Below are 15,069 nucleotides of genomic sequence, written 5' to 3' on the forward strand. Positions count from 1 at the left end.
CAAGGCTCTAAATTGCTTTGTGCGGGTACAGAAGTTCAGAATGGAATACTATTCGAATGATGGTGGCATCCCTGCGTCAGGGGGATTTCCTCGCCTCTATCGATATCAAGGATGCCTACCTTTACATTCCAATATGTGCCAGTCTTTTTCCGCTTTGCTCTGGGAGAGGAGCATTATCAGTTTGGGGCGTTACCCTTTGGTCTCGCCTCTGTTCCTTGGGTCTTCACAAAAGTGTTAGCCCCAGTGCTAGCCTTGCTATGCCAACGGGGGATCGCGGTACTGGGCTACTTGAAGCGGAGTCTCCCTCTACTCTGGTGGACAACCGCAACCTCTGCCGGAGTTCGGTTGGATTCTGAACTTTCGGAAATCTGCTCTGGTTCCGTCCACAAAGCTGGACTATCTGGGCCTGACTCTGGACTCGGCCTTAGCCAGAGAGCTCCTTCCTCTGGACAAACCCCAGAAATTGCAGGCTGCAATTTGTCTCCTGCTGTCCAACAGATGATCGTCCCTTCAAACTTGCATGCGGGTCCTGGGCCTGATGGTGTCTGCCTTCGAGGCGGCTCTGTTTGCACAGTTCCATACGAGGTCCCTGCAATGGGAGATTCTGACAAAATGGGACAAGACTCCCCAGTCTCTGGAATATCAGATCCGGCTGAGTCGGGGAACGAGGGAGTCCTTGATATGATGGCTTAGTTCTTCGGCGCTTCGGCTGGGGAAATCCTTCCTCCCCTTGTATTGGACAGTGGTCATCATGGATGGCAGCCTCTCCAGCTGGGGAGGCGTCCTCGGCAAGCATTCTGCTCAGGGGATCTGGACGCTGGAAAAGTCCAGACTACTGATCAATGTCTTGAAAATCCGAGCGATCAGGCTGTGACTGCATCTTTGTACGGATCGTCTTCAGGGTTGTCCAGTGTGCATTTAATGGGACAATGCCACGGCCATGGCTTATATCAATCATCAAAGGGCACAAGAAGTGTCCTGGTGGCTCTGGTAGTAGCAGGCATTCTAAGGTGGGCAGAACAGTTTGTTCCAGCCCTCTTCGCCATACACATTCCCGGGGTGGAAACTTGGCAGGCGAATTATCTGTCGGCAGGCTTTGGACCACAGTGAGTGGTCCCTTCATCTGGAGAGGGGTTTTAACAGCTTTGTCTCCAGGGGGACACTCCCTAGGTGGATCTGTTGGCGTCTCGGCTCAACAGAAAGGTGCAGAAGTTTGTGGCTCAGTCAAGGGATCCTCTGGCGGACCACAAAGACGCATTGGTGGCCCCGTGGCATTAGTATCGTCTTCGCCTTCTCTCCTCTCAAGCTTCTGCCAAGACTTCTACGCAGGATAGAGGCAGAAGGGATTCCAGTCATCTTAGTGGCTCCGAACTGGCCTGGCTGGGCTTGGTACGCCGATCTGGTGCGGCTGATCACTGACGTTCCTTGGAAGCTTCCTCTCAGTGAGGATCTGTTGTCCCAAGGATTGATCTTCCATCCTGCTTTAAAGTCGCTGGCTTTGACGGCATGGCTGTTGAAAGCCAGGTGCTAAAGGATAGAGGTTTATCTGAGTTGGTGATTCCTACACTGTCAAAAGCAAGGAAATCTATTTCTAGGAAGATCTACGATTGTACGTGGAAGACGTGAATTGCACGGTGAGTCTCTTGGGGTTCATCCTCGCTCCTTCTCGGTGGCTCGGATCTTAACCTTCCTTCAAGGGAGGGTTGAACAGAAATTAGCCTTGAGTACCATCAAGAGCCAGGTATTCGCCTTGGCTGTTTTTTTTTCCAACGACCTTTTGCCACGCACTCCCTGGTGTGTACTATTCTTCAGGGTGTCCGACATTTAGTTCCTCAAGTAGGGGCTCTGTTGCTGCCTTGCAATCTTAATTTGTTGCTTTCAGCTCTACAGAAGCTTTCTTTTGAAAATATTCAGGAGATTCCGCTGCTTACATTGTCTCAGAAGGTGGTATTTTTAGTGGCTATCACTTCTGCGTGCAGGTTGTCGAAACTAGTATTGTTATCCTGTCGTTCACCCTACCTGGTGATTCACAGGGATAAGGTGGTTCTTCGCCCCTGTCGGTTGTTCCCTTCAAAGGTTGTCACTGATTTTCATTTCAATGAAGACATTGTGTTGTCTTCCCTGTGTCCCAGGCCTAAACATCCAAACAAAATTGCCTTGCATGCCTTGGATGTGGTCTGGGCAATTAGAGTGTACCTGGCAGCTACGGAGTCTTTCAGTAAGTCGAACTCTATTTGTGCTCACGGATGGACCTCAAAGGGTTGTCCGCTTCCTTTGTGACCATTTACAGATGGATCAGACAGACGATGGTTCAGGCCTATTCCATCATGGGTCAGGTCCCTCCTTTCCTTGTCAAGGCGCACTCTACTCGGGCGCTTAGTGCCTCCTGGGCCTTCTGTCATCAGGCGTCAGTGACGCATGTTTGCAAGGTGGCCACCTGGTCGCCGATGCACACTTTTACAAAGTTTTACAAAGTGGATGTGTTGGCATCTGCAGATGCTTCCTGTGGCCGCAAGGTTTTGCAGGCTGCTGTTTAAGAGGACCGAATTCTCTTTGAGGATTGTTTTTCAGGGGGGCTCCTGTTGTTTGGTTGAGCCCCTGTTGCCTTGTTGGCTAATGTTTGGGAATTTTTTTGTTGTTCCCAACCCCCATGTCTAACACTGCTTTAGGACATCCCAATGGTTATGAATACCAGGAGCTGTGTCCGCCAATGAACGAAAGAAAAAATTGGATTTTTGACTTACAGTAAAATCCATTTCTCTGATGTTCATTGGCGGACACAGCACCCCCCCTCTGCGGAGTTAATATTCTCCTGACACTGCTTGTTACAAAACTGAGTGGCTATAGCAGAAAGAGGGAGGTGGCTATAGCAGAAAGAGGGAGTATACCCTCTGGGACTGCCCATGGGTGTAGCCAGAATTTTGTTCCTGCCTAGTGTCCTACTCCTGTAGGGGGCAGTATAACCCAATGGTTATGAATACCAGGAACTGTGTCCGTCAATGAACATCAGAGAAATGGATTTTACAGTAATTCAAAAATCCAATTTTTTGGCCTAAAAGCAAAACACTATGTGTGTCACCATCCCCACTGTGAAAAATGGTGGTGGCATCATCATGTTGTGGGATGCTTTTCTTCAGCAGGGACAGGCCAAATACAGGGGAATCCTAGAAGAAAACCTGTTAGAGTCTGCAAAAGACCTAAATCCAATTGAGAATGTGGCAAGACTTGAAAATCGCTGTTCACAGACACTCTCCGTCCAATCTAACAGACCTTGAGCTATTTTGCAAAGAAAAATTGGGCAACAATTTCACTCTCTAGATGTGCAAAGCTGGTAAAGACGTACTCAATACTCAAAAAGACTTGCAGCTGCAATTGCAGCGAAAGGTGGTCCTACAAGTATCGACTGGGGGGAGGGGGGGAGCTGAATACAAATGCACACCGCACTTTTCAGATCTTTATTTGTAAAAGTGTTGAAAACTATTTATCATTTTCCTTCCACTTCACAATTATGTGCCATTTTGTTTTGGTCTATCACATAAAAATCCCAATAAAATACATTTACGTTTTTGGTTGTAACATGACAAAATGTGGAAAATTTCAAGGTGTATGAATATTTTGTGAAGGTGTATATATATATATAGCGCTAACAATTTACACAGCCCTTTACAGTCCCATTAGTCCTTGCCATCAATGTAATGTCCTTTTCTCATAGATACTAGGGCTCATTTAGACAGGAGCCAATTAACCTACTACTTGTCTTTTGCGTGTCGAAGGAAACCTGGATGAAATGCTCAAAAGCACAGGGAAAATATGCAAACTCCATGCAGATTGTGTCCTGATCGTGATTTTCAAATCGAGGGCCCAAGTGCTGCAAGGCAGCAGTGCTAACCACTTAACTACTGTGCTGCCCAGTTTAATTTTATTTTTTTTGCTATATAGCACCAGGATCATTACTTACCTATACTGCAGAATAGTACATCTGGCTGGTTGCTGCATACTAAAGACATCTTCTCCCCACTGCTGTCCAGTCCCCCTAACAGTGCTGATCTTCAGGCTTTATTAGGATTAGCATCAGCCGCTGCCAATGTGAAACAGTTGCATCGATCTCCTGCCTCATCCATCCATCTCCTCCATTTGTTGTATTTGTAAAACTCCTTCGAGGAATGTAGAATGTTTTGTGAATGTAGCAACACCAAATGAATGACAGGATCCACCTCCTCCAATCACAGAAAACTTTGCATTTTGGAAAAGTATGAATTCTTTAAATACCTGCGTTTTACATGTTTTTGCTTTAAAATGGGTTTAGCCACCTTGCGGTGTGTTTACATGAGTATAACTATATAATCCGATCCTGGGCACACAGGGTTCCATTTTCTCTAAACACAGCGAAACTGACTGCATCTAAACACAGGGAACATTCCATGAGAATGGCTCCATTGAAAAATCATTATATCATACATATTTTTAGGAAAAACTAAAACTGCATTAAATTATAGCGCACACAAACACAATATAATACCCATTTTTTTGTAGAATAAAAATGATGGGTTTTGTCCAGTAAATAGATACTAAGTATGTGAAGCCTTTACATGGAAGTGGCCAAGAAAGGACCCAAAATTGTCCATATATATAATGTTTTAAAAGCCTTTACAGGGTCAGTGTTCACCATGAGTTATGGTCCTTGAATTATTGCTCTCCCTCTTGTTTGTGGCATAATTGTGGTTTACATACACAAGCACATTTGCTTTTTTTTTTAGGAGGTGGCGGCATGCTTGTTACATTTTATTATTTTTTTTCTTTGTTTTGCTACAAATCATTTTTTTTTTTTTTACATTTTTTTCTTTATATTCATTTAATGTGGTTGAAAACCATACCCAGTGAAGTTACATAGTTACATAGTTAGTGAGGTCGAAAAAAGACATCAGTCCATCTAGTTCAACCTATGATGTGCGTGTGTGTTTGCTGTTAACCGTACATTGTATACCCCTGTATGTTGTGGTCTTTAAGGTGCCCATCTAATAGTTTTTTAAAACTATCAATGCTCCCTGCTGATACGACTGCTTGTGGAAGAGAATTCCACATCCTTACTGCTCTTACAGTGAAGAACCCCCTACGTATTTTAAGGTTAAACCATCTTTCCTCTAGCTTTAGTGAGTGGCCACGTGTCTTATTGTATTCCCTTTCTCTGAATAGTTTGTTCCTTATGCTTGGGTCGCCAGTACAATATTTGTACATTGATATCATATCCCCTCTCAATCGTCTCTTCTCCAGAGAGAATAAGTTCAGTGCTTGTAGTCTTTCCTCATAGCTGATGTCCTCCATTCCCCTAATTTTTGTTGCCCTTCTCTGGACCCTCTCCAGTTCCAGCACATCCTTCCTCAGGACCGGTGCCCAGAACTGGACAGCATACTCCAGATGTGGCCGGACCAGAGTTTTGTAGAGAGGGAGAATAATCTCTTTATTTCTGGAGTGAATCCCCTTTTTTATGCATCCCAGTATTCTGTTGGCTTTGCTTGCAGCGGCTTGGCATTGCATGCCACTGCCAAGCCTGTTGTCTACCAGTACCCCCAGGTCCTTTTCCATCCTAGATTCACCCAGAGGTTCCCCCCCTAGTGAGTAGCTTGCTTTCTGGTTTCTGGCACCCAAGTGCATTACTTTACATTTTTTAACATTAAACCTCATCTGCCATGTAGTTGCCCACCCCATTATTTTGTTCAGATCCGCTTGTAAGGTTTCCACATCCTGCATAGAAGATATTGGCATGCTTAGTTTAGTATCCTCCGCAAATACTGAGATTGTACTAGATACTGTAGTGACTAATTACAGAGATGAAACAAAGCCTCCTACATAAGTTTTACCTATTTATCTGCTTTACTCTCTTCTCTACAATCTTCCAAAACACACATTTTACACTACATCTCTCAGCTCTAAAAAAAAGGGGGCGGGGACACACTGCATCACTCCTCACAGTACATGGGAACATGCACAGATGTGGCCGTCAGTCACAGGCTGTGTGCTGGAGCTCTCTTCCCTACATCACCAGTTATTTCTTGGAGTCGGGAAAAGCTGTTAGAAGTGACTTGTGTAAATACCTGAGGAACGAGGAATGACACTCAGTGCTATGGATAGTGGCAAGTTCACAGTATAAAAGGAAGTGCCTTGGTCATTTTTCATGTCTAACGTTTACTACCACAAGAGGGCTAACAAGTCCCTTTATAGGATAGCATGGGTAGGTGACATGGCCTCTTTATAGAGACATTAGGAGTCTCCCCTGCCCTCCACTGCAGCTAGGCTTTTCCCGACCTGGAGTAACCAGAGGTTGACGGCTTTGCATCTGGAAGTGACCTAATACACGTTCATCTATTACAGAAGAGATCAAAAAATAGATGTTCCTCGATCTTATCCCGTCATGTTAAGCCATAATAGTGTTTTCTTGCTTTAACTCCTTGGAACACCAGGAGGTTTAAAAACTTACCTTAATAGATAAGGTGTTAAAGATACCATATTTAGTAATGTTAGAAAATGCTAACTCCTTTGTCATGGCCATTCATTATTTATTTGTGGTTTGAACAGGATTGCCTCAAAGCTGAGGAAGAAGACTCAAGGAGGTGCCGATGCTACAGTACCACATGGTAACCGACTAAAACCCAGCTGCCAGAACTGGAAAGGTAGACACCATCCTATATACGTATTATGTTATGGTTTTACATTTTAAATAATTTAGAGGGGATTTCAAAGATCACTTTACAACAAAAAATTTAATAAATTCCACCCTCCCTAGCCCCATAACTATACCTAGAAAGCCCACCCAAGTGCTTGTGTACCTCTCCTTGGTGGCCCAAAATCTTCACCTGTGCAGTAATTCCCCATAAACTTGAATCCAAGTTTTTTGGGAGTCACTGTATAGACACAGCCTCTGCAGGGCAAGATTCTGTGTCCTTTCTGAGGTTTCCTTCATTAGAAGACTAGAGAGGCTGCATTTTTTTAAGTTTATGTTAGAAGTACACAAGATCAGTGAACAGACAAGTGCCAGAGGTGTTACTATCCGTATTTAGGGTTGAACTCAGGAATTTTCAGATGAGTTATCTATCCATGTATACATGCCCCTTGTATATATGTGCCTGACCCTACAGCCACATATATACAAGGGGCATATATACATGCAAGGAAGGGAATATCGCCCACAACTATTATTGGCTGTCCCATTTGCCAGCTTCCTGGCGGGACAGCTCAAGCGTGTTCAGAGTCGTGGCTAACCTCCTAAGCTCATACCGGTCAGTATTATTACTGTATTAGCCCAAAAAATAACAGTATACAGAAAGCAGGGGACATATACACACTATATTATTTATTCTCATATGTATTAAACACAATTTGGAGCATTCTTTTATCAGGTCAGTTTTGCAATATTGATTTATTTAGCCATTAAAAAACATAATTTCTGTACAATTTTTGTTTTGACCATACATCTGTTCTGCTATTAGTGTAGCTATCATCTGATTTGGTAGTATAATTCTGCCTGTCTGTCTGTTTCAGGCCTAGACATTTCGTGAACAAAGGCTGGGTCTCGTTAGTTTGCACAAATTTCAGCATATGGACTGTTTTACTCCAGGCACTGAGCCCAGACTGCATCACCCTTGGCTTCATTTAAAACTGTATTTAAGCCCAAATATTTTACAATGAAGTCCTGTTATATTTCCCTCATTCCCCACACACAAGTTAGTAAAGAAAGTACTGCTGTACTTGTTCCAGATTAATAAACAGGTTTTAGTTTCTTTAACAAATCTGTTTACAAGATAATAATGCCACAAATGCAAACAGATTCAATATACACACTTAAGACTCTAGTTTAAAAAAAAAAAAAACGGTATTTCAGTAAGATAAGTGTACAAGAGAAAGGTACTGTAACACATATTAGTGACAAATAAGTGATTTACACATATATTTATTTCCCTCCACCCTTAGTTTAACATATTTTGTGCTGTTAGACATTGAAGTAAAACGTTTTGAATTATACAATTTGATTTCGGCTTCATTCACGTGAGCATAAATATGCATATACCCATGCAAAAGGTTGTCTATGCCCACATGGCATGCACAGGTGTTCTGTGCATTCACATGCAGGCTGCCCCATTTATGTTTATTGGGATGCAGCAGCTGCATGCACAGAAAACACATTCCCACAGCTGTGAAATTGAGACCTGCGGCTGTGTTCATGCAGTCACTGCTTCCCAATAGATATGAATGGGACTGCTTGTATACGGATGTACAGAACACAAGTGCATCCCGTGCAGGGATATAAAGCCCTCCATACGCGTGTACACATGGTTATGCCTGTATGAATAAGGACTTACACAGCATACTTAACAATTTGAAGGTGCAAAAATATTTTTTTATTGTCACACAAAAGTTAAATAAACAAAAAACAGACATTTGATGTTTTTTACAGGTAAAATATGGAAGGTCACACACCAGTACAATATCAAAATTTTGCTTGACAATCTTACTATATAAAGTACAAGTGTCTCTGCATCCAATCCCTGTGTCCGTGGGATTGCGCTACTGCGCATGTGCCCCACGGACAGCCGTTGGGACTTGGAGCACAGAGACTTCGGGCGAAAATGTTGAAGCGGAGGGTGCCTTCCCCCCGCCCTACTTCAGTCTGTTAGGGCATGAGCTGAGCCCCGCCTCCCCCCGTAATGCCCAGACCAGTCTGCCCGCGCTGCTCTCTGGGAGATTTAGTCCTGGTGCCTCGCTCCCCGGGGAGAAGCCGGCGGTGTCGAGAACTACAACTCCCAGAGTTCCCCCCGCAGGGCCGCTCGGCCAGTCTGTGTGTGTGTGTGAGAGAGTCTTGAGGTGGGGGGGTGGAAGGTGCGCGGTGCTGAGTGTCAACATGGCGGCCGGGAGACAGACAAAGACAAGTCAGGCGGCTGGGATGTGAGTGGCAGAGGAGCTCGGGCGAGGAGGGCGGATATCACCACCCGGAGAGGGCCCACCACTGCCCGGCTACAGGGCTGTACACCGCTACTGTACAGGTGAGCGACATCCCCTCCCCCTTCCTCCTGTCATATCATCACACAGGTGAGCGGCCCGACACAACTTTACCTCACCGTCACCATGGAGACCCCCCCCCCTCCCATTACACAGACAGGTCACCCCTCCTAACCCCCATTGTAATCTTACTATATAAAGTACAAGTGTCTCTGCGTCCAGTCCCTGTGTCCGTGGGATTGCGCTACTGCGCATGTGCCCCACGGACAGCCATTGGGACTTGGAGCGCAGAGACTTCGGGCGGCCGGGAGAAAACGTTGAAGCGGCGGGTGTGCGCGGGCACGCGGCAGGTGCGCGCTCGCACGCGAGAGCCGCTCGGTCAGCTCTGCGCGTATCCCCGATGTTGATAGGGAAACAGGGACGCTACATATCTAGCACCCATTAATTTAACGGGCTTAATGTCTAGTAAAAAATAACCTGGTAGAAAAAAAATTTCAACGCTCCTGCGTCTTTCTTGGCAATATCAACAGTGAGAATATTACTCAGCAGAGTCAATATTTGGTAGAAGTGAGTCTTTTCCAGCATTGCACATGTAAGCAAAATTTCTCTCCAGATTGGATTAGGACTGTTAGTAAACAGCAGTTGTCTTGTCCTGCCACATATTCTCTGTTGGGTTTAGGTCTGGGCTTTGGGCCTTCTAAGAAGTTCAGGATCCTGGTTTCAAAACACTACCATGTTATTTTAACAATATATTTAGGGTCACTATCCTTCTACAAGGTTACCCTTCGCCACAGAGTCAGTTCTTTGCAGAATGAAGTACGTTTTCCTCTTTGGAATTGCCTTGTGTTTGAGTGCATCCATCCTGCCCTCGAAACTGCCTGTTTCCTTGTCAATGCCAGTGAAAAGCATTACCACGCTGTCACCACCATGCTTTATCATGGGAAAGGTGTTCTCAGAGTGATGAACATTGTTGGCTTTTCATCACATACAACTTTGAGATTACAGTGATTCTAAAGGTATTTAAAAAAAAAAAAAAAAAAAAAAGCTTGTTATACTTGCCTGCTTCGTGCAATGATTTTGCACAGATTAGCCCTGATCTCTTCTTTTTGCACCCCCTGCCGGCAGTCCTGCCTCCTCCCCCCTGTTACGTGCCCCCAATAATAAGCCTATGAGAGCACTCAAGCAGGCTCACTCCCAAGCCATGTTCCTGTGAATGGACATTGTCCATTCACACACAGAGTGTTGCTCAGCCCCACCCCTTGCTCTCTCCTCCTCATTGGCTCACTGGCTATAATTGACATCAGTAGGAGTTAATGCCCAATGAGGAGAGGCCAAGGAGAAAAACTATTAATGCAAAAAACTTTCTGCCTTTAGAACCACTTTCTGGGTAATTTGTTTATATTTAGCTTCTTTAGACCAGAGAATCTTTTTTTGCACATTTCCCATTGGGCATACCTCAACAGTAATTGATATTCTTCCATCTTTGTGGAGCGTATGAGTAAGAGAATTCCTTTGGACCGTTTTTACCTACCTGGCCTGTGAAACTCAAATTCTTCTTCAGAATTATTATTGACCATTTGGCGATTGGCATTTATGCTGTATTCTCTCCATTTTTAGATAAAGGATTTAACATTGTTCTGGGGGATGTTCAAAAGTTTACATTTTTTTCAACCTAATTCTGATTGGTGCCTCTCTAAAACTTTATCCCAGAAATGTTTTGACTGCATATTGATTATCATGATACTACTTGTTTCCTTTTTTCTCTTATGAATCCTGGTGCCTCCCAGACCGACTGTTGGTGTATTTTTGGAAACATGTGACACTTGAAAGCAGTTGGTTGTAACAGCGCTTATTTCGAAAGCTTCAGGATTGAATACTTATGCAATCAATACTTCTGATTTTGTTTTTATTTGAGACTTAGAAAACTCTTTTTTCTACTTAATCATTATGTGCTATTTTATTTTGAAGAGTGATACATAATGCCAGTTATATGCATTTTTATTATTTGGGGTTCATATATTTCCCGAATATGTTTGAGCCATTTTTATTTCAATGAGCAGGTACCATGTATTACCAAGAATAGTACTATTGTGGAGGGATCTGGGGGTCTAAAAGACCCCAAACCCCTCCTCTGCACTTAAAAGCATTAAAAACGCCAAGTTTGGCTGTTTTGAATGCTCGCATTTTTTTTTAATTTGCCGCCGAGTACCCGGAATGATATCATGACATCACTTCCGGGTTTTTTACATGGAGACCCGATCAGAGCCGAATGCGGCTTCTTCGGCGGCCATGCGGGTAGGATGCTCGGGTCTCCCGGTGGGACAGGAGACCCGGGCGAGCCGCGGAAGGCAGCGGGAGGGGGGAGACATCCCCACCCGCTCCTTGTAATGACAGCCGAGCGGCTTCTCATTACAAGACAGCCGACCATCGGCTATGGACGCCAGTACCGGGGTGGTGCCTCTAGCTGCAGGCATCACTCCAGTACAAGCACTTTCCCGAAATATCGGCAATATCGGTAACCTCAGGGGCCAACTCCGATACATTAGGGAAAGTGCATATCGGCCCCCGATATATAATCGGTCGATTCCTAGTAGATATGCCAAGGCTGTCTTCTTTGAAGCACAGCCCATTAGCTGTTTCCCACAATGTGTGTGCAGCTTTGAGAGGACTGAGTACACCAAAGCATCCACATTACTCAAACATTTATGCCGCCTCAATACTGTAGATGTACAGACACTTACCAAGGGCAATTTTGAATGCAAGCTGATTGAATATTGGTATGTTTTTGGATTGAGGGAGGGAACCAGAGAAGGGGGAAACCCATACCAATGAAAGCCTTTGTTTGCAGCCTTTGCCATACACATGTTCATATTCTTGCTTATTCATATATAAAAAAATTAAAAGATTAGGCCACTTCTTAAAGCCCAGTTCCAGCCAAAGGAGTAAAAGTGGAATTCTAGTCAGATACTTAAGCCCAGCTGGAGTACTTCAAGCTGGTCCCTTTTGTAGGTATAGTTACTGTATGTAAAACATTAAAGATAAGGGCCTATACTTTGTAATACCTTGCCTGCACATGCTCAGTTGCTTCCTATTCTTCAGCACTGTTCCAAATTTGTAGAGGCTGATAGCCTAAGATTTAGGCTACATGTACACGGGACGTTTTAAAAAGTCCTTTGAACGCTGGAATTTAACAGCTATGTAAAGGACGTTTAAAACGTCCGTTGTGTCGCGTTTGCAGCCGCGTTTAGCGGGCGTTTGCGCTCAGATCCGTTTTTAGAGGTCAGAAAATCATTCCCCTTTAAACAGGAAAAACGCAAGCGCTAAACGCGGGTGATCGCGTTCGGTCGCGTTTTGCATTTGAAACGCCGGAAAACACACATTCTGAACATCCTGAAGGCAAATAATTGCTTCCCAAAAAACGACACTGAACTCAACTGCCTCTAAATCACTGTAAATGACAAAGTGTACATGGACAGATAAGATAACATAGAGGAGGGTTCAGGGGCTTCTGAAAATACGCCCAACTGCTCCTAAACGTCCGTTTACAAGTAGCAGTGTACATGAGGCCTTACTATTGTTCAGGGGCTCTGGGCTTTAGCAAAATGGCAGCCTCTAACAAGAAGAAACCAGAACAATTGCTGGAAGAAATTTACAACACACACTCATTTTGGTAGTATAATTATTAATGTGGAATGTATGTTTCTTATTAAAGAACATTATTTTTATTAAGTTTCTATGGATAAAGTTCCACTTTAGGATAGGCATATAGGTAGTTGTTAAATTCTACCTACCTGGAACAACATGGTGTGCAGGGCAAACTGGGAGAAATTAATTCTGATTATCAGTTTTGTCTAAACTGTATAACCTGAGGCTAAAAGTTAAACTGCAACAGGTAGGTAGTGGACTTATTTTGTATACAAGTATACAGTTGTTAGAGTACTTCCACAATTTTTCCAAGCACATAATAAAAAGATTCTATTTGATGGATTCCTGTTGAAAACTTGGAAAGCAACTCACAATACAACCTTCCAACTAATAACATACTTTGTTAGTATTTATGGGAAAGTCCAGGATATCAACCATGTTTTTATTACGCCAGTCAATATTGCACATTTGATATGTTAAAGCACCAACCAATGTAAATTAAACATGCTATTTGTGATCAGAGTACATTTATGATAAATAATATGATGGGCCTTGCACTTGTATTTCTGTTTTGTAAATTACCCATACTGTGTGCCGAAAAGGCATATTGAGCAGAGTTGTTCTAAACATGCTGTCTCTTAGCAAAGCATTCAGTTTGCTGCATCAAAGCACTGTCGTATCTGCGGCATCTGAATGCTCTGATGTCAAGGCACTTTTAAACTTCAATGGCTGCCCCAGAATTGTACCTGTGAAAAAAATGTACCTATTGGGTTTTTCTGCTCAGTATAATAAACTGTAAAAATCAACTACAGGTCACAAGTTAAATCAGTTGGTAAACTGTTGTAGCATTTTGTAAACTATTGCAAAGGGACTAAAATCAAAATCTCTACTGCTTCACTTCATTTATCTTTATTTCTAGAGAGTTAAGAAAGGGCCTTATTTTTAATAGCTACCATGTAAAACCCGCTAAGCCATTTTAATATCGTTGTTAAAGGGTGTTATTAGTTTTCAATGAATCCTAAATTGATCACAGTGGAAAAACCTGTGATTTATCACCTAGGGCAGCAACTCTGCCTTTGTTCCCATTTTTCATAAAAAGAAAAAAAATGATCTGCATATTAGGCAAGATGAAGTCAGCACACTATCTGAACAACTGCTGATATCCAGAGTGGGCCTACTAGAGGTTCAGTCAGACATAAACAGAGTAATGCGGTAAGGCACAATCAAAGTGCTAAGTTGGCCATCAAAATTACGATTTCTCTTGAATCACTTAATTCCCCACCAACGATAAACAGCATCTGCAATGCCAACTATTGTATTCTGAACTGAAAAAACTACTTTTATGGAGGCAGTTGGTACAAACAGCGCTGCCCACTTAACAAATTTTACCCAGTACCCTTAACAAATTTCACCCAGTACCTGCTGTGGCCAAGATCAATCTTTATATGGCCAGTTTAACACTGGTAAACAGGATGCAGAATGTTGATTACATGTAGAAAAACGTTAAAAAGGGTATTATTTTATTTAAACTTGTTTTATAGGTATAACCCTATGTTTATTGAAAAATGTACTTTAAATTTACGTGCATACCTATATTAAGTACAGTATCTCTCTCTCTCTCTCTCTCTCTCTCTATATATATATATATATATATATATATATATATATATATATATATATATATATATTTGCTGTTAGAGTATAAAGCTGCCAGTGACATTTACATTTTGCCTCCACAAGTTTAGATGCTGTCTCCGCTCAGCGCATTATTCTCTCCGTGTCTCTGTAGTCAAGACAGCTTACCGAGGAGCAGCAAACCATCTGCTAAAGGATTTGAAATTGTGAATTATCCTTTACTGTGCGGAGGCACTCGTGCTTGGCCAGGAACATTCATTTGAATTAAGCTATAAATGCAGTGTAAAAGGACGACTTGTGTAATGGAGGTTCATGAATAATTTTAAGGGAAGGGCAACTGCACACTCTAAACTTTTATTGCCTGAAAACCGAGTGTTTTTGGAGTTCACTGTTCATTTTGCGTTTTTATTGTAAGCCATAGAAGCTTTAAAAGTGAAAGGAGGGGGATTAGGCGAGATGATTCTCCTGCTAGGGATAGAGCAGAATAGTCTGACTGCTCTCTTTGCAATACACTGCTAGGTTTGTGCAAAGTTTTCTTTTATTCCCAAGCTGAGTTTGGATGATTGTTCTCTCTTTTCTCGATAAATGCAGTTTGTGGTATTAGTAAAATCTTGGTGCACAGCTTGACAGTATAACTTCCAGGTACCCTGCTGCTAATTCTTACATTGCTTAAATATTTTTTTCATAATTTTCTTTGGTAGGAGAAACTGTCCTTCATAGAATTTGCAGAAGCAACAATGTCAAGAAGCTGACTGAACAACTCAGCCTTCCTGGGGTCAGCATTAATGCCAAAGGTGA

The 15,069-nt window shown here is 42.9% G+C and overlaps 1 protein-coding gene across 1 annotated transcript in view; it reads left to right on the forward strand.

The window, feature by feature from the left end:
- Nucleotides 1–15,069, forward strand: part of SLF1 (SMC5-SMC6 complex localization factor 1) — a 181,734-nt gene that overhangs the window by 154,783 nt on the left and 11,882 nt on the right. The window contains exons 14-15 of the mRNA XM_082247713.1: nt 6,574–6,668; nt 14,973–15,065. Coding sequence (XP_082103839.1) covers nt 6,574–6,668; nt 14,973–15,065 — 188 coding nt within the window. The remainder of the gene's footprint in view (nt 1–6,573; nt 6,669–14,972; nt 15,066–15,069) is intronic.

This window comes from Pelophylax lessonae (assembly GCF_965119305.1).
Source record: "Pelophylax lessonae genome assembly, chromosome: 1".
Lineage (NCBI taxonomy): Eukaryota > Metazoa > Chordata > Amphibia > Anura > Ranidae > Pelophylax > Pelophylax lessonae.